This window comes from Phascolarctos cinereus, unplaced genomic scaffold, assembly GCF_003287225.1.
Source record: "Phascolarctos cinereus isolate Bilbo 61053 unplaced genomic scaffold, phaCin_HiC Scaffold_9;HRSCAF=440, whole genome shotgun sequence".
Taxonomy (NCBI): Eukaryota; Metazoa; Chordata; class Mammalia; order Diprotodontia; family Phascolarctidae; genus Phascolarctos; species Phascolarctos cinereus.
The window spans coordinates 183980339-184003360 of NW_027556402.1; the positions used below are offsets into that span (position 1 = coordinate 183980339).

Here is a 23022-nt window from a genome sequence, read left to right on the forward strand (position 1 = left end):
CAATGAGACCACTTGGAATTTAGAAACCCATCCTCCTACCATGGTCAGGCTAAGGAGAGTCTTCCCATTCTACTAAGAGGAAAGCTGAATCTCTTCACAGCAAGATTGAAGGTTGAGAGATTTTCTGCTGTCAACCTTGCTTTGAGTTCAGTTGTAGCTTGTGGCCTGACCCTCCAGAGAGGTTCAGCCTAGATTAGTAGTAGACTTGGAACAGAGTTCTCTTGGGGATTCTCACAGCTTTGTATTCTGTACATCAGTTTCCCGTGCAGTTTTTAAATTCAAATGTAAAACTTCATTAGGTATGACTATGAGGCCAGCAGTGGAACAGTTCTCATAACAAATAACAATTAAGTTTATACTTTTACTTGGCAACATGGTAACCTCTGAAGAAGGTAAAAAGTGTACATAGTTCTTCAGTCACCTTACTTAAAATCTAGTTGGAGGGCTGTGTTATGACACCAATACAAATAACTACAGTATGAAATATTACATAAGTTCTTACAAAACTACAGATGTAACTCAGATTCCAACAGAGATTCTAAGAGTTGAGTAAAAGGAAAGTTTTATTTCCATTTGCAGTTCTGAAGAGCTTGTAAATTTAATTTCCCAAGCTTCATAATGATCATTAGAGTGAATAACTAATAACTTTCATGTTTAATTGTCAGTAGGTAGACCTACCAATGAAAAGGACATCTTGGAAGCTGAACAAAGTCAGACCATTGAAGTAAAAGCTCAAGAAGAGGTAGGTTATTCTATTAAACTGAAACTTTAAAAATATGAGTGAGAAGTTCAATTTCTTGACATAATTAAATAGAACATAGAACTTTAGAGCTGAAAGAAAACAGTCATCTAATTCATTCTGCCTATTTGATAGATAAGAAAACAGACCCATACTGAAGAAGCTACTTGTTCAAGGTTTCATCACTAATCAAGAGCAGAGTTAAGATTAGAACACAGATCTCCTAACTCACAGTCTAGTGCACATTCCTACACACTATGACATATTTACAAAATAAATTTTTGAACATAGCACTTCTTTAAGCATGACAGCAAATTAGAGATTATTTGAATACACCTAGTTCTAACGCTCACTATTTGTGGGACCATAAATTAGATGGTTAATCATTTTAGCCTTAGCGTTCTCATCTATAAAATAAAGATGATATTTGCTCAAGGGGTTGGAACACTTAAACTTAAAGTATTTCATAAATGTGAATAATTATTATGCCTACATTGCACATCTAGTAGTTTATTGCATATAGATTAGGCATTTTGACTTAACACAGACTTAGGTATTTTAGGTGTATTTAGATTCAAAGAAGAACAGTCTCAGCACTTTTCCACATGCCATATGGAAGGCATATTCAAATTAATTTGATAAATTTCTAAATTTTTTCATTCTTGTAAATCCATTTAGATCTAGATGTTGCTAATAATATGGCTGTATCACTCCAGTGACTCAGGATCCAAAACCTCTTACCCCATTTGGCATATTCCTTTTTAATTACAGGTAGAATTTCCTTGCCAAGAAGATGGAAATAATGTATCTAGAAGAAAAAGGAAAAAATATTCTTTTTCAGAAGATGAACTAGGTAATTAAAATTCATGGAGATGTTTTGTTATTTTCAAGTAATCTATTGACTAGAACCCCAAACTCTAGGTTTACATGGAACAGGTTCACTCTTGGAGACTGCACCAAAATCATGCCTTTAGCTTGTTTTGCCCCCTCTCTGAGTTTCCTTTGGGAAACCTGGAATATAGTTCACCTAAGTTTCATAGGTATGAATAAAAGGGCCCTGCGTCCAACAAATGCAGCTTAGTATGTACAGGACAGCTCTTCACTGCACCAAAAATGCAAAGCACCACAAAGAAATTATAGTAACCCAGAAGTAGTCAATACAACTCTCCTTCATTTTGTAGTGAATTCCACCTTCACCAGAGGAACCTCTACAGGCCTTCATCCTGATGACAGTATTCTAAAGCTTTGGACTTAACCTCAGAAGGAAAACATTTCAGATTGCTAGAGAAGCAACCCCCAACATTCTAATAAATCTTACTATCTCACTAAGGACCTGTATAATACTCCAGCCTTATATACTACCCTAAAGGGCTAGAACTCCTCTAGGATGAAAATGAACTTAAAGTTGCTAGAAAGGTAACCCTTCCCCATTCCCATTAATCTACATAGTCCGAATAATTTTTGGTACTAACAGTAGACAACCATGAACCCCAGCATTTGGATCCTTAATATGGCTCAGTCTCTTGCTGCTTATCTATCTCTGAGGTCATATACTTGATCTTCCATCTAGGATTTCTTGGTGTTTGTCCAGTATCTCCCACCACTCAGCCACATGTTTTCTTCTCCTGTGGCCATGTCTCTTCCCTGGCTCTTTTTGCCTGGGTTGAAGAATTGTAGCTACTCCACCATTGCCCCAGTTGCTGCTATCTTCTGGGCTTAACAAGTCTGTCTCTGCCTGTCCACCTGGTTAACCCACTACATTTGTTACCTTTTTCAAAACTTTAAAATATTATACTCCACCACATTTAAATTGGTTGATAAATAGGACAGAGAATTATTGTATGTGAGCCATTTCTTTGCCTTACACACAGATCTGAAGGTGTAGGTGTTTTTCCATGCTGGTCTAGGACATCCAAGATCCTCCTTATTTCTTGCAAGTTACTTACCAAATTGAGATAATAGTAAAATTTAACTAAGAGATAGAAGTAGCAATGTTGATCAAATTTTAATCTTTTAACCTTTTGATGGTAATAGTTGATAACTGTCCAGTGATTTTTATCAGTGTGGAAAAATTGCAGTGAGAAGATGCTCTACCAATGCAGATGGGTAGCTGTTATGCAAATTAAAGTTAGGAGAGTCAAAAGGGCCCTGAGAGGTTAAGTTGCTTGTATAATAGGGTCATCTCACTAATATGTGTTAGAGGCAGGACTTTAACCTAGGGCTGCCTGACTCTGAAACCAGTTCTCTCTATATACACTACAACATGTGGTTTCACTTACTTGTTGTAAGTGACTCTTTGCTTAACTATTGCTAAGTACCCAGAAAGAGCACTTTTCTTAGAATCAAGAGTTCTGAACTTGAATCCTGGCTCTGACACTTCTTAGCTGGTGTGATTCTATTCACTTATTCTCTTTGGACATCTGTTTCTTTACTTACAAAATGGGATTGATAATACCTAAGCTTTCTATATCCCATGGTTTTAATGAGCCCCTGTGCTGGCCTTAAGGTACCATATAAATGTAAGTTGTTCTTTTCAAGTCAAATCAACAGGCTTTTAAGTGCTTATTCTGGGCCTGGTACTGGGCTAAGTGATAGGAATACAAATAGAGGCAGAAAGACACCCCTACCTTCATGGAGCTTACATTCTAATGGGGGAATACAACACACCAAAGGAAGCTGGAAAGGAATCCAGAGAATAAGGAGTAGAGAACAAAGAACACATGGCCAGCTTGGTCACTTTCCTTAATGGAGGTTCTGAGAGGAATCATCCCTTCAGACGAAGGGGCACCAGGAGTAGAGGGAACTTCATGAAGGCACTGTTTTTGCCTAGTAGACAAAGTCAGTAAAATCAGGAGGGGAACACAGAAGAATTATCTTAATTTTATATTACAACACAGAATCTCTTCAGAAAGCATTTATTAAGCACTTAGTGTGTATATGCTAGAGGCTATGGATAGAAAAAACAAAAATGAAATCACCCTTCTGAAGAAGTTTACATTCTATTGGGAAAACAACATGCATATTGAAAATGAAATACAGAATATATACAGAATAATTTCAGAAAAGAGAGAATTCAGATAGACTTCTAGTAGGAAAAGACTCAGGAGTGAGCTTTGAAGGAAGCTAAGGATTCCATGAAAGGAGACAGCATTGGAGACAGCCTGTGGAAAGGCATGGAGACTAGAAAAGGAATATCATATACAGGGAATAGCAAGTCTAATTTGGCTGCACCAGAGTACATGAAGAAAAGATATACCCTAATATTTGTCTATACATATATACACTTAAATATATGTGTGTATGTATGTATAATATTGCTTATATATACTTAACACATAACTGTATTATATATTTATACATACATACATTTGATATGGTAAAGCCTGTGCTTTAGGAATATCAATTTGGCAGCAGTGTGGAGCATGGATTTGAAAAAGGAGAGAATGGCTACAGGGAGATCAGTTAGGAAGTTATTGCAATAGTTGATTCAAAATATGTTAAGGACCTGATCTAAAGCAAGAGGCTAGATAAGTTAGAGTGAAAGGGGCAGAGGTAAGAGATGTTAAGGAAGTAAAATTAACAAGACTTAAGCAACTCTTAGAATGTGAGGAGTGGCGTAGAGGGAAGAGTCGCAATAGTCTCTTTGGTTGTCAACTTAGATGACTAGAAGGGTAGTTTCAACAGAAATAAAGGAGTTAGGCAGAGAGCTTTTTTTCCAAGGAACAAGCATCTTTTAATTTCATGGCTGCAATTGCCATCTGCAGTGATCATTGAGCCCAAGAATATAAAATCTGATACTACTTCCATTTCTCCTCCCTGTGCTTGCCAGGAACTGATGGGCCATTTGCCAAGTTCTTGGGTTTTTATGTTAAGCTTCAAGCCAGCTTTTACACTCTCCTCTTTCACGCTCATCAAGAGGCTTCTTAATTCCTCTGCATTTTCTGCCATCAGAATGGCATCATCTGCATATCTGAGATTGTTGCATTTCTCCCAGAAACCTTAATTCCAGCTTTGATTCATCCATGCTGGTATTTTTGCATTATGTGCTCTGCATGTAAGTTAAATAAGTTGACGATATATAGCCTCATCTTAGTCCTTTTAAACCAATCAGTTGTTCATGTTTGGTTCTAAAACCAATCAGTTGTTCCATGTTTGGTTCTAACTGTTGCTTCTTGGCCCATACAAAGCAAGATGATCTGGTTCTTCCATCTCTCTGAAGACTTGCCACATTTTATTGTGATCCACATAGTCAGAAGCATTAGTGTAGTCAGTGAAGCAGAAGTAGATGTTTTTCTGGAACTTCCTTGCTTTCTTCACAAACCAGTAAATGTTGGCAATTTAGTTTCTAGTTCCTCTGTCTCTACAAAAACTGTTCGGGTTATTCTTGGTTCACATATTGTTGAAGCCTAGCTTTCAGAATCTTAACATAACCTTGCTGCTATGTGAGATGAACACAGTTCTTCAGTAATGAACATTCCTTGGCATTGTCCTTCTTTGGGATTGGGATGGAAACTGATCTCTACCAATCCAGTGGCCACTGATGAGTTTCCAAGTTGGCTGGCATATTGAGTGCAGCACTTTAACGTCATCATCTTTTAGAATTTTAAACAGTTCAGCTGTCATTCAGTCATCTCCACCAGTTTTACTGTATGCTTCCTAAGGCTCATTTGATTCATTCTCCAGAATGTCTGGCTCTAGATCAGTAACCATGTGTGATTATCAGTGATATTAAGATCTTTCTTGTATAATATTTTAACTTATAAAAGTAGTGATGCTATTAAATATTATATACTAGAGAAGGAAGAAGTACAGAAGGATGCTTAGACACACTCAAAAGCAAAAGAAAAAATTATAAAAAACTTTGGATTGGTTAACTTAGATGTTACCAAGTTGTAACAGCAACAATAATAGTACTTTTTTACCTACCAGTACAGTAGTTTGCAGCACATTAAGTATACAAAATAATAAGATAGCAACTTGTCCCAAGACAATTTCTGTCTCAGTTATGTTGGAAAAAGAGCAGGGTCATAATGTTATCTTTAAGCTGTTTGTATAACACTTTAAAGTTTACATAGCAATTGCATATCCATCATCTCATTTGATCCTCACAACATCCATTGAAATAGTAGGGCAGGTATTATTTTTTTATTTCCTTTCTTAAAGTACATATTAAATTTCACACAATATTAATGTTAAGATAGGTATTATACCTATTTTACAGATTAAAGAACCTGAGTTATGTTGGCTATAGAAAAATTAAACGATTTGCTGAAAGTCAGATGTACATATTAAATGAAAGAACAAGGAATCCATATCATAATCTCACATAGATGGAGTAATTCAGCAGTTGACCCTAAGGATAGTCAGATAAGTACTTTGTGGCTTAACATTTCCTCTAGAAAATGGAGATTAGTAGCAAGTACTTTGAGCACCCATAACTCTACCTGACATTACTATGCTATTAGCCAAAGGGAATACAAGAGGAATATAAGACATAATCCCTTCAAGGAATTTATTGTATTTTATATTAATTATTTTTTATTATTGTATTTGGTGATAGTATCATTGTGATATTGTCAAATATGAAAATTATTGGTTACTAGTAGTCATTACTAGAATTATTTGAGAAATAACTATTTACTCAAAAAAATTTATAATTACTGAAATTAAAAGGACTTTCCCTCTGCTAATTACAAACATCAGGACACTTTTAGCATTTGTATAGATTTCATCATAAAAACATATATGGTACAAATGAAGAAAATTTAATAAATGGTACAAGTGAAAAAAAGTTAGTAATGAAACAAAAATAATGAAATAAATTACTTGTCCATAAATAATCCAGCTGGTAATCATTTAAAATTATCAGATGGTTATTGTAAATAAGCAAAAGATTTTTAATGATCTTAATTTACTAGGATTTGTCTTAGGACATTAAAAGCAAATGTAATTTGAGCCAAGTTAAATTAACTGAACAAGTAGATTAAGAGTTCTGGTTCTGGTTCTGCCATTGACATTTTGGGAACTTAATCAAGTTTCTGCCCTTTGAGTACTTCAAACTCCGTACTTGTGAAATACTGCTAATTTTTGAGAATAGGATTAGTCACATCTAGAATTTTTAAGTTGATTGTTATTACAGCATTGGAGAACTAAATGGAATCCTCTGCACTTGATCAGAAGGGGATGGGGGTTATAGTGCATCTCCAAGATCAGAGCTCTAGAGTATTGTTTGGAAAAAATGTACAATTTTATAGTTCTTTCTGTTCTTAATTGGTAAATTCCTTGTTGGCTTTTTACACTCAAGGCTTTTTTTTTCCAGGAAGGTAGGAAAAGAACCACGGAGAGAGCTATGATTCCCCATTAGAGAAATGGAAATAAAAAGAAAGAACATACATTGTTTTCTGATTGATATACCACTTTAGATAGTCAACTATTTTGATCTTTCTGGTTACACAGATTTCAAGTATTAGCTATTCAAGAAATAGTATAATATGATGGTCAAACAGCTGGCCTCAGAGCCAGGAAGACCTGGGTTCAAGTCCTGTTCTTAAATAGGACTGTGTCACCTGGTCAAGTTACTTTACCACTCAGTGCTCTAAAGACCTCACTAAGACCAAAGATGCCAACCGGACCTGAGGGAGGGAATTTTCTCATTGGTTAGTTAATAGTAATGCTGATAATAGCTAGCATTTATATAGCGCCTACTATGTGCCAAGCTTGTGCTAAATGCTTTACAAACATCATATTTGATCCTCAAAGCCCTGAGACACAGGAGCTATTATTACAGTTATGAAAACAGAGAGCAGTTAAATGACTTGCCCAGGGCTGCCCATCACATATCTGAGGTGCATTTCCTAATTCCAGCTTCAGTGCTTTATCTTTGCCATCCAGCTGTCTAAAACAGAGCTCTCCACACCAGTGAACTCATAGGTCTAGTCCCTATTCTTGTCTTATTTAATGTTAGGAGTTAACATCAAATTAAAGTCTTATTTCCTCACAATGTGCTTGATGCCTATCAATGTTAACTTTTTCTTTAGATCAGAAATAAAGCTCTTCCTTCAGTATATAGTGCATAAAATCTCAGGATTGAAGTAGCAACATTTACCAGCACACACTGCCTTTGGATATTGTCTAGTTCAACCCATGTGAGAGCAGAAATCATCTCTGCAATATGCCTTATAACTAGTCATCCCACCTCTCCTTGAAGATCTCCGGCATGTGGAGCCTCCTTTTCTATTGAAGCAGTCCTTAGTAGAACCAAAATCTTTCTTTCTATAATTTCAGTACATTGCTCATAGTTCTCCCTTCTGAGGTGTCAAGTCAAATCCTTGTTTGAAACAGCCTCTGATATTTGAAGACAGCTCCCATGACTCTCTCTCTCCCTCATTTATCTTCTTCAAGCAAACGACCCCCTAGTTCTTATAGCTACTCTCTTAGAGAGTAATAATACCCTCACTCTTCTAGTCATCTAACTTATCAATATTCTTTCTTATGATAGTAGTCATAATACTTGACATTTCTAGAGCACTTTAAAGTTTGCTAAGTACTTTATATACATGTTATTTCCTTTGATCCTCATAATAAATTATACGTTTGTAATATATTGCATATATCGCAAATCCTTTATATTTTATTTCATGCATTTAAAAATATTCTGAGAACATTTCAGCTTCACCAGATTGCCAAAGTAGTAGGGGAAATATGAAGGTTTTAACCTTAACAAAAAATGGTTTAAGAACCTCTGATCTAAGCAAATTCCTCTCCTTTTGGTGATGATGAAATACACCCAAAGAAATTTAGTAACGTGTCCTTCACACGATTGGTTGGGCAGAGCCACAGCTAGAAACTGCATCTCTTGACTTCTACTGTCTTTTACAACACAAGATTAATAATACTTTATTTTGTGTTTAAATAGATTCAAAGCAAAAAGCAGTTTTACATTGTTTATTTCAATTCAGTTTAGCAAACATTGAAAGTGCTACTGTGTGCAGAAGCTGCTTTAGACACCTAGAGAGATAATAAGTTTAAGTAAACATAACTTTTTCTAGTAGATGGATATGACATATAAACAAAAATAGTTGTGGTAGAAAACAGTATATAATAAATATATAAAACAGGTACCATCAAAGCACAGTGGGAGGTGCAGGGAGAGAAAGGGTATTAATTCCCTTAAGGGCTTAGGGAAGGCTTCCTAGAAGGGGACTCCTTTGAGTTGGATTTTAAAGGATGGATAGGAATTTTAACTGGTAGATAGGAATTTTAACTGGTGGAGGTAAATAAACCAGAAGGGAAAGGATGCTGTGAGCCAGAGGCAAAAAGAAATATAGCCCCAGGCACAAGTTTAATTAAAACAAAGAATAGAGGAATTAAAGGATGTACCAGATTATAGAAGACCTTAAGTGTCAGTCACAGGTGGTTAAATTTTACTTAGACTGTAGGAGTCAGTAAAGGATTTTAAATGGTAGAATCACATGCCTAGATTTAAGCATAAGAAAGATTGGTGTTATAAAGAATTGGAGTAGAAAAAAAAAGAGGAGGGTATGTTAGGAGACTACTGTAGGTAGATAGATGATAAGGAGGGCCTATTAGATTAGGATGATGAGAGTGAGAATGTCATGGAAGTTAAAAAAAACACAAGACTTGGTAACTGATTTTCGGAAAGAAAAGAAAGAATCAAGAATAACACCAGTGGTGGTATCAGTGAGCAAAAAAACCCATAGGATGAGTACTAGGAGAATGAAGCATTGAAAAGCCAAGGATAGAGACAGTATCCTAAAAGAGGTCAGCAGTTGGATACTACAAAGAGGAAAAGGAGATGAAGACTTCAAAAAGGCTATCATATTTGGTAATTGAGTCCCTTGTGATCTTGGAGACCGCTATTTTCAGAAAATTAGTAGAAGGGAGTGTTTGAGAAGGGAGTAACAAGTTCATTAGGTTTTATGTAGAAAACCATCATCTTGAAAGAGACGTCAATGCTTCCCTTTTCTCCACCCCAAACTGAAACTACTGTAAGATTTGTTTTCTTTTTTTTTTCCTAATGCTAGCATTTCAAAAACCCTTAAGGTTTGTCATGCAAAATCTGACAGATTTTCAGGATGTTGAGGCTGATTGGTTTAAGTCTTTCAAGATACATAATAATTAATAATCCATTAGATAAGTTTCAGTGATATTTCAGGATTTCTAAAATGTTTCATTCAGAATCGGGATGTAGTTTAACTCACTTCACTGTAATAAGGTCTAGTTCATGAAAAGATCTGCTTATGTAGTAGGAAATTATTGAAGAGAAAAATGTATTTTCTGTCATTGTTGAGCCTGAACAGCGGATCTATTAGTCCAGGTTCCAAACAATGTAAATAAATCATTTCTTTTTGAGTATATAGGGCCTACTTCTCAATTGGTTTTTTAAAAGATTATGAGAGTGTTCATTTCTGGCTTCATAAATAGAAAGCTAGCCTTGAAGCCAGGAAGACCTGAGTTCAGGTCCTACTACTTCTTTTTTTTTTCCTTTGTTTTGGCCAGGCAGTGGGGTGAAATAACTTGCCCAGGGTCACACAGCTAGTAAGTGTCAAGTGACTGAGGCCAGATTTGAACTCAGATCTTCCTTAATCCAGGGCCAGTGCTCTATCCACTGTGCCATCTAGCTGCCCCCCCGTCCCACTTCTGATATGTGACTGCAACAACTCTGAGCAAGTAACTTAACCTCTCAGTGTTCTAGGCCGAAGGCGTCAAAACAGAACATTGCCACCCCCACAGAATGCAGCTGGAACCATATTAAAATGTAATTGATGTCCATACAGCCGCAGGGATCTTTATGTAGTGGCTGTATTTCTGTTTGAACTTGACACCACTACTCTAGTCAGCTGTCTAAGACTATATGTTTCAGGGGCAGGTAGGTGGTGCAGTGGACACAGCACCGGCCCTGAAGTCAGGAGGACCTGAGTTCAAATCCAGCCTCAGACACATAATACTCACTAGCTGTGTGACTCTGGGCAAGTCACTTAACCCCAATTGCCCTCACCCAAAAAAAAAAAAAAGGCTATATGTTTCAGAAAAGGTGCCAGCCTACCTTTTTAGAGAGTTTTACTTCCTTGGTAGAGTTTTGCAATGGTAGTGAGTTTACTTCCACTGAATTTCCAATGAAATCACTGGTTCTGTCTCTCTCCCTTCTTATGCTAGGTACTGAGGATACAAAGACAAAAAATAAAGAAAAAGAGGGTTACACTGTAACTTAAGGGTATAAAATGTGCTGGGCCTCAGTCTCCTCATATATAAAATCTTTCCTATATAGATGAGATAGTCCAGGATGACTTCTGAGACTTCACCTTAATTCTTTGATTCTATTAAGTTGTTTACTTGTTGGAGATATTTTGTGTTTTGACTTTTCCCCCCATGCTTCTGTTCACCAACAATTTCAGTTTAAATTCCTCTAGGATAGCAAACCATAGTTGTTATACTAAAAATGTAGAGTTAATGGCATGTATATTTATGCTATATAAAAATCTTTTCCTGATCCCCATCAGCTGTCAGGACTGCTCCCTCTCATTACCTTGTATGTAGTTTATATATGCGTATGTAGTTTATATATGCGTATGTATACATGTCGTTCCCCCTATAGAAAATAAAAGCTCCTTAAGGAAATGGGCTGTTTGATTTTTCCTTTTTTATTTGCAGTGTCTGGCACAGAGTAAATGCTAATTGATTGATTGATTGATTGGTTGGTTGAAGGACAGGAGACTTTACAACTTGTACTACAATATTGAATTTCCTTAAAATGTTTTAATTCTGTTTTTAAACAGTTGAACCACAGACAATTACAGCATTGGAGAATAAGTCAACAAATGTAAGTCTCTTAATTGTTGGATCTAGTTGTTGGGAATTTTTTTTTTTACAGTTTATGTCATTGTTAGAGATACCTCAGGGATTTATCTCAAGATTAAAGGTAGACGTTCAACTGACATTAATTTTAAATTTGCTCCCACATGTCATATTATTAAAATGTGTACCTATACTTAGCCAAGCTGAGAATTAGGTTTATAATCTCTATATCTTGAAAGCCATTTGGCTTAAATATTTGTTAGATAAACTTAGGATTCTGGATTTATAGCATTTTTCTTTTGGATTTTAGACTACGTTATGACTGTAGTTTTTTTCAAACTGATGTTTTGAAAAGCTATTAAAGTAAGAAAATGGAATATTCAAATTGGCTAATTTGATACCTTCCATGATATACTTTAAATATATAAAACAAGTTGGGGCAGCTAGATGGCACAGTGGATAGAGCACTGGCCCTGGAGTCAGGAGGAGGACCTGAGTTCAAATGCGGACTCAGACACATAACACTTACTAGCTGTGTGACCCTGGATAGGTAGATAGATAGATAGATAGATAGATAGATAGATAGATAGATAGATAGATAGATAGATAGATAGATAGATAGATAGATAGATAAAAACACAAGTTTAAGGCCCATTTTTAAAATTTAAAAAATTAGTCCTGTGGGTATCCTACATAAATTTGACAATTAAGCCCAATTTGCAGCTGATTGCTAAATCATAGTATCTTAAAACTACAAGGCACTAAGAAGTCACCTAATCCAGCCCCCTTGTTTTAAAAATAAGAAATTTCTCCCACAGACCTTACTTCTACTTTTCAGGGTTTTGAAGGTAAAGGGCAAAATGAATAAGGTTGGAGGAAGTAGGGTATAAGAAAGTAACTTTCCCTCTTCTATTATAATTTCCTCTTAACTCCTTTTTTTTTTCTTTTTGGCAATTAGGGTTAAATGTCTTGCCCAGGGTCACGCAGCTAGTAAGTGTCAAGTGTTTGGTCTGAAGTCAGATTTGAACTGAGGTTCTCCTGACTTCAGGGCCGGTGCTCTATTCACTGTGCCACTTAGCTGCCCCTCCCTTAACTCTTTAAAAACAGTTCAGAAAAATTATTTGGGCAAAAGTCTATCCTACATCACCCTTTTAAAAGGAAGGTCGTAATGTGCTCAGAGGTCCAGAGGTTCTGTATGAGATTGAAAAAATGTGCACTATGTTCTCTTCCATTTATAATTGATTGAAAGTTATTATTTAAAATTGTTTTCAGTTTTAATGTCTTAAAGTGAATGATGTATTAAATGACTTTATATTTTTCATTTTAGGTAAAAAACTCAGACTTGGAAACAAATGAAGACGTTCACAGTTGCAGGAAAAGGAAAAGAAAGCTTTCAGAAAGCACTAATAAAATAAAAGGTAAATAAATTTCAGAATGATAATGATTTACACTAAAACTTGTTTTCTCCAGGTTAACAGCTTTTTCATTTATTTACTGCCATAAGGTTCATGCCTTTCCTTAGAGATGCAACTTCTTCATGTAATAAACATTTATCATGAACCTACCACATGCAGGGCACTTTGCTTAAGACATGGGAGGAGATAGACCAATCAAGACAAGGGCCTTGCTTCCATTAGGACACAGTACAATGAGACCACTTGGAATTTAGAAACCCATCCTCCTACCATGGTCAGGCTAAGGAGAGTCCTTCCCATTCTACTAAGAGGAAAGCTGAATCTTCTTCACAGCAAGATTGAAGGTTGAGAGATTGTTCTGCTGTCAACCTTGCTTTGAGTTCAGTTGTAGCTTGTGGGCCTGACCCTCCAGAGAGGTTCAGCCTAGATTAGTAGTAGACTTGGAACAGAGTTCTCTTGGGGATTCTCACAGCTTTGTATTCTGTACATCAGTTTCCCGTGCAGTTTTTAAATTCAAATGTAAAACTTCATTAGGTATAGACTATGGAGGCCAGCAGTGGAACAGTTCTCATAACAAATAACAATTAAGTTTATACTTTGTACTTGGCAACATGGTAACCTCTGAAGAAGGTAAAAAGTGTACATAGTTCTTCAGTCACCTTACTTAAAATCTAGTTGGAGGGCTGTGTTATGACACCAATACAAATAACTACAGTATGAAATATTACATAAGTTCTTACAAAACTACAGATGTAACTCAGATTCCAACAGAGATTCTAAGAGTTGAGTAAAAGGAAAGTTTTATTTCCATTTGCAGTTCTGAAGAGCTTGTAAATTTAATTTCCCAAGCTTCATAATGATCATTAGAGTGAATAACTAATAACTTTCATGTTTAATTGTCAGTAGGTAGACCTACCAATGAAAAGGACATCTTGGAAGCTGAACAAAGTCAGACCATTGAAGTAAAAGCTCAAGAAGAGGTAGGTTATTCTATTAAACTGAAACTTTAAAAATATGAGTGAGAAGTTCAATTTCTTGACATAATTTAAATAGAACATAGAACTTTAGAGCTGAAAGAAAACAGTCATCTAATTCATTCTGCCTATTTGATAGATAAGAAAACAGACCCATACTGAAGAAGCTACTTGTTCAAGGTTTCATCACTAATCAAGAGCAGAGTTAAGATTAGAACACAGATCTCCTAACTCACAGTCTAGTGCACATTCCTACACACTATGACATATTTACAAAATAAATTTTTGAACATAGCACTTCTTTAAGCATGACAGCAAATTAGAGATTATTTGAATACACCTAGTTCTAACGCTCACTATTTGTGGGACCATAAATTAGATGGTTAATCATTTTAGCCTTAGCGTTCTCATCTATAAAATAAAGATGATATTTGCTCAAGGGGTTGGAACACTTAAACTTAAAGTATTTCATAAATGTGAATAATTATTATGCCTACATTGCACATCTAGGTAGTTTATTTGCATATAGATTAGGCATTTTGACTTAACACAGACTTAGGTATTTTAGGTGTATTTAGATTCAGAAATGGAAGAACAGTCTCAGCACTTTTCCACATGCCATATGGAAGGCATATTCAAATTAATTTGATAAATTTCTAAATTTTTTCATGTCTTGTAAATCCATTTTAGAATCTAGATGTTGCTAATAATATGGCTGTATCACTCCAGTGACTCAGGATCCAAAACCTCTTACCCCATTTGGCATATTCCTTTTTAATTACAGGTAGAATTTCCTTGCCAAGAAGATGGAAATAATGTATCTAGAAGAAAAAGGAAAAAATATTCTTTTTCAGAAGATGAACTAGGTAATTAAAATTCATGGAGATGTTTTGTTATTTTCAAGTAATCTATTGACTAGAACCCCAAACTCTAGGTTTACATGGAACAGGTTCACTCTTGGAGACTGCACCAAAATCATGCCTTTAGCTTGTTTTGCCCCCTCTCTGAGTTTCCTTTGGGAAACCTGGAATATAGTTCACCTAAGTTTCATAGGTATGAATAAAAGGGCCCTGCGTCCAACAAATGCAGCTTAGTATGTACAGGACAGCTCTTCACTGCACCAAAAATGCAAAGCACCACAAAGAAATTATAGTAACCCAGAAGTAGTCAATACAACTCTCCTTCATTTTGTAGTGAATTCCACCTTCACCAGAGGAACCTCTACAGGCCTTCATCCTGATGACAGTATTCTAAAGCTTTGGACTTAACCTCAGAAGGAAAACATTTCAGATTGCTAGAGAAGCAACCCCCAACATTCTAATAAATCTTACTATCTCACTAAGGACCTGTATAATACTCCAGCCTTATATACTACCCTAAAGGGCTAGAACTCCTCTAGGATGAAAATGAACTTAAAGTTGCTAGAAAGGTAACCCTTCCCCATTCCCATTAATCTACATAGTCCGAATAATTTTTGGTACTAACAGTAGACAACCATGAACCCCAGCATTTGGATCCTTAATATGGCTCAGTCTCTTGCTGCTTATCTATCTCTGAGGTCATATACTTGATCTTCCATCTAGGATTTCTTGGTGTTTGTCCAGTATCTCCCACCACTCAGCCACATGTTTTCTTCTCCTGTGGCCATGTCTCTTCCCTGGCTCTTTTTGCCTGGGTTGAAGAATTGTAGCTACTCCACCATTGCCCCAGTTGCTGCTATCTTCTGGGCTTAACAAGTCTGTCTCTGCCTGTCCACCTGGTTAACCCACTACATTTGTTACCTTTTTCAAAACTTTAAAATATTATACTCCACCACATTTAAATTGGTTGATAAATAGGACAGAGAATTATTGTATGTGAGCCATTTCTTTGCCTTACACACAGATCTGAAGGTGTAGGTGTTTTTCCATGCTGGTCTAGGACATCCAAGATCCTCCTTATTTCTTGCAGTACAACTGAACCCCACTGACCCACCCCCTAGATTAGTCTTAGAATTTGCTCAGTCTCCCAAGGTCATTTGAGTTAAGGAAAACCTCAGGCCAAACTAAATACTCCCCAACTTTTCATATTCCCTAGTTATAAGTAATCTAAATATTTTTTAAGAACATCTGAAATATGGCTGGTAATAGTCCCATTGCACTGAACACACATCAGACTGTATCTGGACTACTGTGTTCAGTTCTGGACCCCACCTCTAAAAGCATGATATTGAAAAATTATCTACATCCAGAGTTAGATAGCTTAAAGCATGATAGTTTTGGGGGGTTTTTTTAACCCTGAAGACCATGCTGATTTATTCATGAAACTGGGCCTGAGAAGACAAGAATTGGCAGTGGGAAAAAGACAAGAGAGCATCTTCAAGTATTTTAAGTCATCCTGTAGAGGAGGGATTAGACCTTTGCATATGGCCCCACAGGGAAGAACTAAGAGCATTGGGCAGAAGCTCTATAGTAGCAGATTTATCTTCTGTATTAGGAAAAACAGTAAGAATTAGAGCTATGTCAAAGTGGGAAAGACTATCTTGGGGTAGAATAGACTTCTCTTTAGAGTTATTCAGGGAAAGGCTAGATGACAAGTTGGTAAAGATGTCTACAGAAGAAATTCTAGTTTGGATTAGGTAGCTTCTAAGTTCCTTCCAGCCTTCTGACCCATGACAAAATTATGTTTTTATGGTTAAAGGAAGGAGGAAGGATGCCACTTTAATAATTATCCGCCTCCATAATTTCTCTTCCATTCTGGTACATAGTAACAGTTTAGACAAAAACCCAATGCATAGACTGTCCTGTTGATGTACTGATACCTATACTCTCCTTAATACTCATGTAAGTGGTACTCAGAACATTACCATTCGTACATACCTGTTAATATTTGAATTCCAGCCAATTACTAGCCATTTATTAAGTGTTTTTCCTATTGGGAATGAAAATGACTCCAACTCTTTCCACCAGACCATCCTGTCAACCGTTCTGCAATTAGTGGCTCTTACTTAACTTGTTGTTTATGACACCAAGGTCTTTGTCTCCTGTCCACCTCATCCTGTATTTAGAATCATAGAGTGGGAGGCAGCTAGGTGGCGCAGTGGTTAGAGCACCTGGATTCAGGAGGACAGGAGTTCAAATCTGGTCTTAGACACGTAACACTTACTAGCTGTTTGACGCTGGGCAAATCACTTAACCCCATTGCCTAGCAAAAAAAAAGAATCATAGAGTGAAGTTGAGAAAAACCCGAAAATTACCTAATCTGACCCTCTTATTTTACAAGCGAGGGAGCTAGCCCAAAGAAGTGACTTGCCCCGTCGCATATCTAACGTCCATACCCCTAATACCCAAGTGTCCTGACTGGACTACACCAAGGTTGACGGTGATGATCCAGGGTTCAAACTAAAAAGTCCTTGATGGCACCTTAAGCAGTAAAGAGTTGTAAAGAATATTATAAATAGTATATTAGATTACCCTGGGGGTTCACAGCACTTTGTTGTTATTGTCAGTTTTTGTTGTTCTTTTCGAAAGGTGTTCATGAAATAAGAAACCTTGGGAACCATTGCTACATGCTACTATATTATTGGGGTTTTTTAATCTGTAATTGAACTTCTCATTTGTCCATTTTAATTTTATCTCATTCTTATAATAGCATTTTTCCACTGAATTATGTTTTTCATTCTAGAATATTAACAATTAATGACAGCCTAATTTAGTATAATCCACATGAGAAACATACTGTTGATTATTTATTCAAATTATCATAAAAGATACTGAATAATCCTTAGTGCTAATCCCTTTGATATAGGCTTCCCAGACTGATCTCAGGCCTTTGATTTGATTTTCAAACCACAATCATATTCACCTATATGAGTAGTATAATGAGAACCATATTTTCCTAATTTGCCTATGAGAATTTGTTGTTGTTCACTCACTTTACTTGTGTCCAACTCTTTGTGACCCCATTTGGGGTTTTCTTAGCAAAGATACTGGAGTGTTTTGCCATTTCCTTCTCCAGCACATTTTACAGATGAGGAAACTGAGGCAAACTGGATTAAGTGAGTTGTTCAGGGTCACACAACTAGTGTCTCAGGCTTGATTTGAACTTGGGAAAATGAGTTTTCCTAGTTCCCAAACCAGTGTATTGTGCCACCTAACTATTGCCTATTCGAATACAGATCAAAATTAGAAACTTAATGAAGATTGATAATGTCATGTATTTCCTCTCTGTTCATGTGGTCTGTCACTGTCTTACAGAGGAAAACTATTTTATCTTTACGTGAATTTCTGTTTATAAAGTTATGTTGATTCTTTTTTTTCCTAGTAGCTCTAATATACAGTTGCAAACTGATTAGACAGGAAAAATTTTTAGATTTTAACATGAAAATAAAGTATGCATTTAATCACTTCTTTTGTTGGTGAAAGTCATCATTTTATTTATTACATATGCATTCTAAGACTGATACAGAGTCACAAGAGAGACGAGACCCTAGTGCTTCCAGAAAGTTGGAAGTTAATGTTCATTTATTAGGAATTATCACTGAGATGTTCATTATGGTTTTACAAACTCCCTCCAGTGACCCATGTATAGTTTAGTGAAGTCAGAAGCCAATATTCAGTTCTCAGAATCCTAATTTGGTCATATGTCACTTTTGACTTCACTATAATTCATAGCTTAGAAATGTTTCTGTTGTGGTAATTTTTTTTAAAAGGCATCAGACACTATTTGGACCTGGAATAATTCTTTTTTTTATGTAACTGATCTCTTAAAGTTTATCTTTCTCTGATTGTATCTAAACTGAATACAGATGATAGCCTGGACCCAAGCAAAGAAGTGGTACAGAGTCAGTGTTCTGAAACAAAACCACAAGTTATAAAGGTATTTTATAGCGTGTGCTATTTTCTTTCTCTCCTTTTTCTTTTCTTTTTGGTAAACTGATTATATCGCTGTGAATTCTTATAATACTCCTTCATTCTAATGCGTACTTTATTTCCACTTAATAAAAATAGCTGTGCTATATAGAGATTTCTTACAACTCTTATGAGGAAGATGCTAGAGCTAATATCTCCATTTGAGGCTGAAAATATAATTAGGAAGGTGAAACTGTTAATGTAAAGTTGACTATATTTTAGATCAGACAATATCCATTCAATGCTGTTATCTTTTTCTTAAGACATTTAGATATTTTAAAGCTTTCTGTTATAAATGAATGGTAGAAAAAGAGAATTTGGGAGTGGGGGCAGAAGGAGAATGAATTCAGTGAATCGTGAAGGGATACTACCAGTGGCAGGATACTCAGCACTGCTGGTGGAATAATCAAAGTATGCACAGAAGACAGGGAGTAAACGCTGAGTTGTTGGAACTGTTCATAACTTCTTAGAACAGAACTGATGCAACCTCACTTCCCTCCCCCCTTTTTTTCCTCTCATTTCCTTCTCAGGAGTGTGTTTACCTGTTACCTCAATTTCCATTTCTGAGGAGTATATTTACCTTTCTGTTTACTTTATCATTTAACTATGATAAATGTACTTAACTGTCTACATAAATAAAAATTTAAAGAGAAATGTAAATGGCAGATAAAGCTTTAAAAAAAAAACTCCAATACATTTAAATTCTCAGATAACTGAAAGAATAAATCTATAATGAATTCTCATGGTTTCCTTGGATGGTTTCCACTTTCATTCCTTGCCTACTACATGTTTAGGGAATGGAAACCAATTTTGATATTGGACTAATTAAAATAAGTTTTCATTCCCTAATACATAGAAGTAAAGGGGAGTTTAAGTGCCTGGAGGCTGTCTGTACTGAGCAATATAGCATACAAGTTTTACATGATCTTTGTATTCTGAAAGTTTTAACCTAGGCTTACATATAACAGCCTCCAAAAGTGAAGGAATAAAAACACTTTTATAGGTATGCATTTCACCTAAGTTAATTGGTTCTCTGAAAATGTGGTGTTAGGGCAGAACTGACTATGTGAACTACAGCAGGGTTTGGATTCTGCAGCCTTCTGGATGGATATAGTATGTTAACATTGTTGAAAAGCTGTATTAATAAGAGGAATATTTATATGTAGTATGTCTGTTTTATAATTTATCAGAAATGGAATAGATGTAGAAATGGAGTATGGTGAAAAAATGAGTTTGAAAAGTAAGTGATCCACTCTTACTTTTTTTTCACATTCTGAATAGGAAGAGAGTTCTGAAGGTACAGAAGAAATATGCCGAGAAAGTATTAAAAATATTGCTTCAAGGCCTGTGGCAGAAAAGAGTAAGTAACAAAATATGTTTATCAATTAACATAGGCAATTACCATAGCCTAAATTATTTTGAAAGAGGCTAAGGTTCTCAGATACCAGGTATACCACTTCTCTGAGCAACCTGTAATCTTTAGTCAGTTGTGTTTTTTACTTAACAAACACAAATCTTCACCTGCCTATGCTGCTCATCTGTTTCCTTAAAAAATATGGGAAACACTTGACTTTTTTTGTTTGGCTGTCTGGAATTGATAAATACTAGTTTCTAATTTGGATCCTTATCTGTGCAAAGTGAATTGCCTTGTATTGGTTATTAAACATAGTCATGCTAAGTTAATTGCCTTTTCCATGGTATAGACATGAATTGGATAGTTTGCTTGTAATTGTGACCACTAGCATAGATCTGCCTAAGCTAGGGAGGCAGTGATGTTGGTGTTGGTTAACAGGATTTCTTAGACCAGTGTATATTGCAGTATTTCCTCTGAGCTGTGCCTTTTCTACAGGTGAACATAATAGCAGGGAAGCTAATGACGAAAAGGCAGAGGAGAATGAAGAGGACAGTGTAAAATCTCCAGAGGCAAGTAGTCTTGTGTTCATTAAGAAATGTTTGCATTTTTAGTCAGATTTTTTAAATGTTTTGATTCTCAGAGAAAAAATGTCAGAATATAAATACATAAATTATGCTCAAATATCATAGCTCAAATTCAAGGTACTTCAAACACTAATGTGAAATCAATAACTAGTCAAGCAACATCTTTATTTTTGAGCATTTTATATAAGGAACTGTGCTAAATTCTTCATAAAAAGTAGTTTTAAGGAAATATAAGACACTAGTCATAGTGTCTAATATAAAATTAGGATAACAATATTTACACTTCTCATCTCACAGGGTTCCATTGATGAACATGAGGAATAGTAATTAAAATACCTTGTACGCTATTAATTAAACACCATATAAATGTAAATTACATTATTATTTTCAGGTTTTAAAGTTTTAATTGTTATCATTACTAATACCACACTTTGCCAAATCAATAAGGTTTTGAAACCAAGGTGGCAATTGTTAGATAAGTGCATTGAATATTTAATTTTTGGTGTAATAAGATGCCATTTTATAGAGTGGGTCTTCTGTACTGATCCCTTATAACACAGCAATCAAAATCTGTATTGATAAAGTCATGCATCTCGTGGCTGTTCAGCCAGATGCTCTAGTAGGAAGGAGTCTGGTAGAATATTTAAACCGCAACTGTCCAGAAGGCTGAAATTAGGGCTTTAGTGTTGTTCAGTCATTGTTTTGGTCGTGTCCAACTCTTTGTGATCCCATTTGGGGTTTTCTTGGCAAAGGTACTAGCATGGTTTGCCTTTTCCTTCTCCAACTCATTTTCAGTTGAGGATACTGAGGCAAACAGATTCAAGTGACTTGTTCAGGGTCATACAGCTAGTGTCTAAGGCTAGATTTGAGCTCAGGAAGATGAATTTTCCTGACTCCAGGCTCAACACTTTATCCAAAGGGCCATCAGCTGCCCAAAATGAAGGCTTAAGTATACTGAATTAATAATGTTTTTCCACATTTAGAAGGGAGGAAGAGTTGCAGGTAAAAGAAATGTTGAACAATTGAAAAAAAAATTTAATTTGGAAAAAAAAAGACAAAAAAAGATGACATCAGTGTTTCTAGTTCTAGTTTGTTAAACCACCACAAAATAAATCACAGTGAAAGGACACAAGTAAAGACTTAATACAGCTCCCTAGGCTTCGGAAGTTGGTATTTCCAGGACATGGTACTTAGAAGATGCTTAACAAATACTTATGGAGTTGAAAGTAGAGGTTTTGAAGTAGTGACCAAAAGGCTGTATTTTTCACCATTTTTTTTTGGCTCTTTTCACATATATTAGTAAAATTTGTGCAGCTAAGTGTTTTGACTCTACAAAATAACAGTAGTACTTCTTTGTACCACTGGTATTTCGGGCATAAGGTTTAGAGGTCAACCAGGTTACTATATTTTATTTGCATCAAATGTACTTAGTAACAATATATTGGAAAATGCTTGTAATAGCAGCCTTCTTAAACCAGGACTATTTAAGCAGGCCAGTGTAATCAAAGTTTAACCATGCAGACTTAATAAATTATTAAAACAGAGAGTTTCAGTCCCCTGCATCATATGGGCCATTTCTGTAAGAATAGAAATGAGTGATAGACCCACTTCTAGATCAGGCCTTATATAGCATTCATGGTCCTTCCTTATTACAACATCCATTAAGCCACCAGCTGTGTAAGACTGTAAAGATGGCTAGCCCTTTGTTTTAAAAAAAATTTTTTTTTCTCATATTGGTAGATGATAAATTTTGGTCATAACTGACTTGGACTAAAGTCAGAATTTGGATATGTAAAAGACCCTACAAGTGCTTTTTATCCTCTTAGATCAGTTTTCCCCATCATTTTCTTCTTCAGTATCTAAGTAGCAAGGGGTAGGTAGTTAGAAAAAATGACTTTGAAAGAATGACTGTAGACTTTTTTTAATTCCTCCCTTAGGAAGACCATCCTGTAATAGTTAAAAGGAAAAGAGGAAGACCTCGTAAACACCCTATAGACGCAACAGTAAAAATTAGTAAGTACTAATTTAAAAAAAAAAGTTAAGTTACTTGTTATGTTTTCAATCATAGAATGATTCAAGTTGATTTTCTAAATTACCTTTCAATTCTTTTTTCTTTTAGAAGAGGACTCCAAAACAGATACTGATACTGTAAGTGTTTTTCCTCCTTACCAACCTCCGTCTTACAAAAAAAAATAAAAAAACAAAAACCTGTCTTCCAGTAATTAACATATTTCTTCCCTTCAAATAAGTAT

At 35.6% G+C, this 23022-nt stretch overlaps 1 protein-coding gene across 1 annotated transcript in view; it reads left to right on the plus strand.

The window, feature by feature from the left end:
* The window catches only part of BOD1L1 (biorientation of chromosomes in cell division 1 like 1), a 100232-nt gene that overhangs the window by 51761 nt on the left and 25449 nt on the right, over window positions 1-23022 (plus strand). The window contains 11 exon segments of the mRNA XM_020993165.2: window positions 666-742; window positions 1511-1592; window positions 11536-11579; window positions 12882-12972; window positions 13873-13949; window positions 14728-14809; window positions 18730-18800; window positions 20114-20192; window positions 20682-20755; window positions 22708-22783; window positions 22890-22918. Of these exon segments, the coding sequence (XP_020848824.1) occupies window positions 666-742; window positions 1511-1592; window positions 11536-11579; window positions 12882-12972; window positions 13873-13949; window positions 14728-14809; window positions 18730-18800; window positions 20114-20192; window positions 20682-20755; window positions 22708-22783; window positions 22890-22918 (782 nt within the window).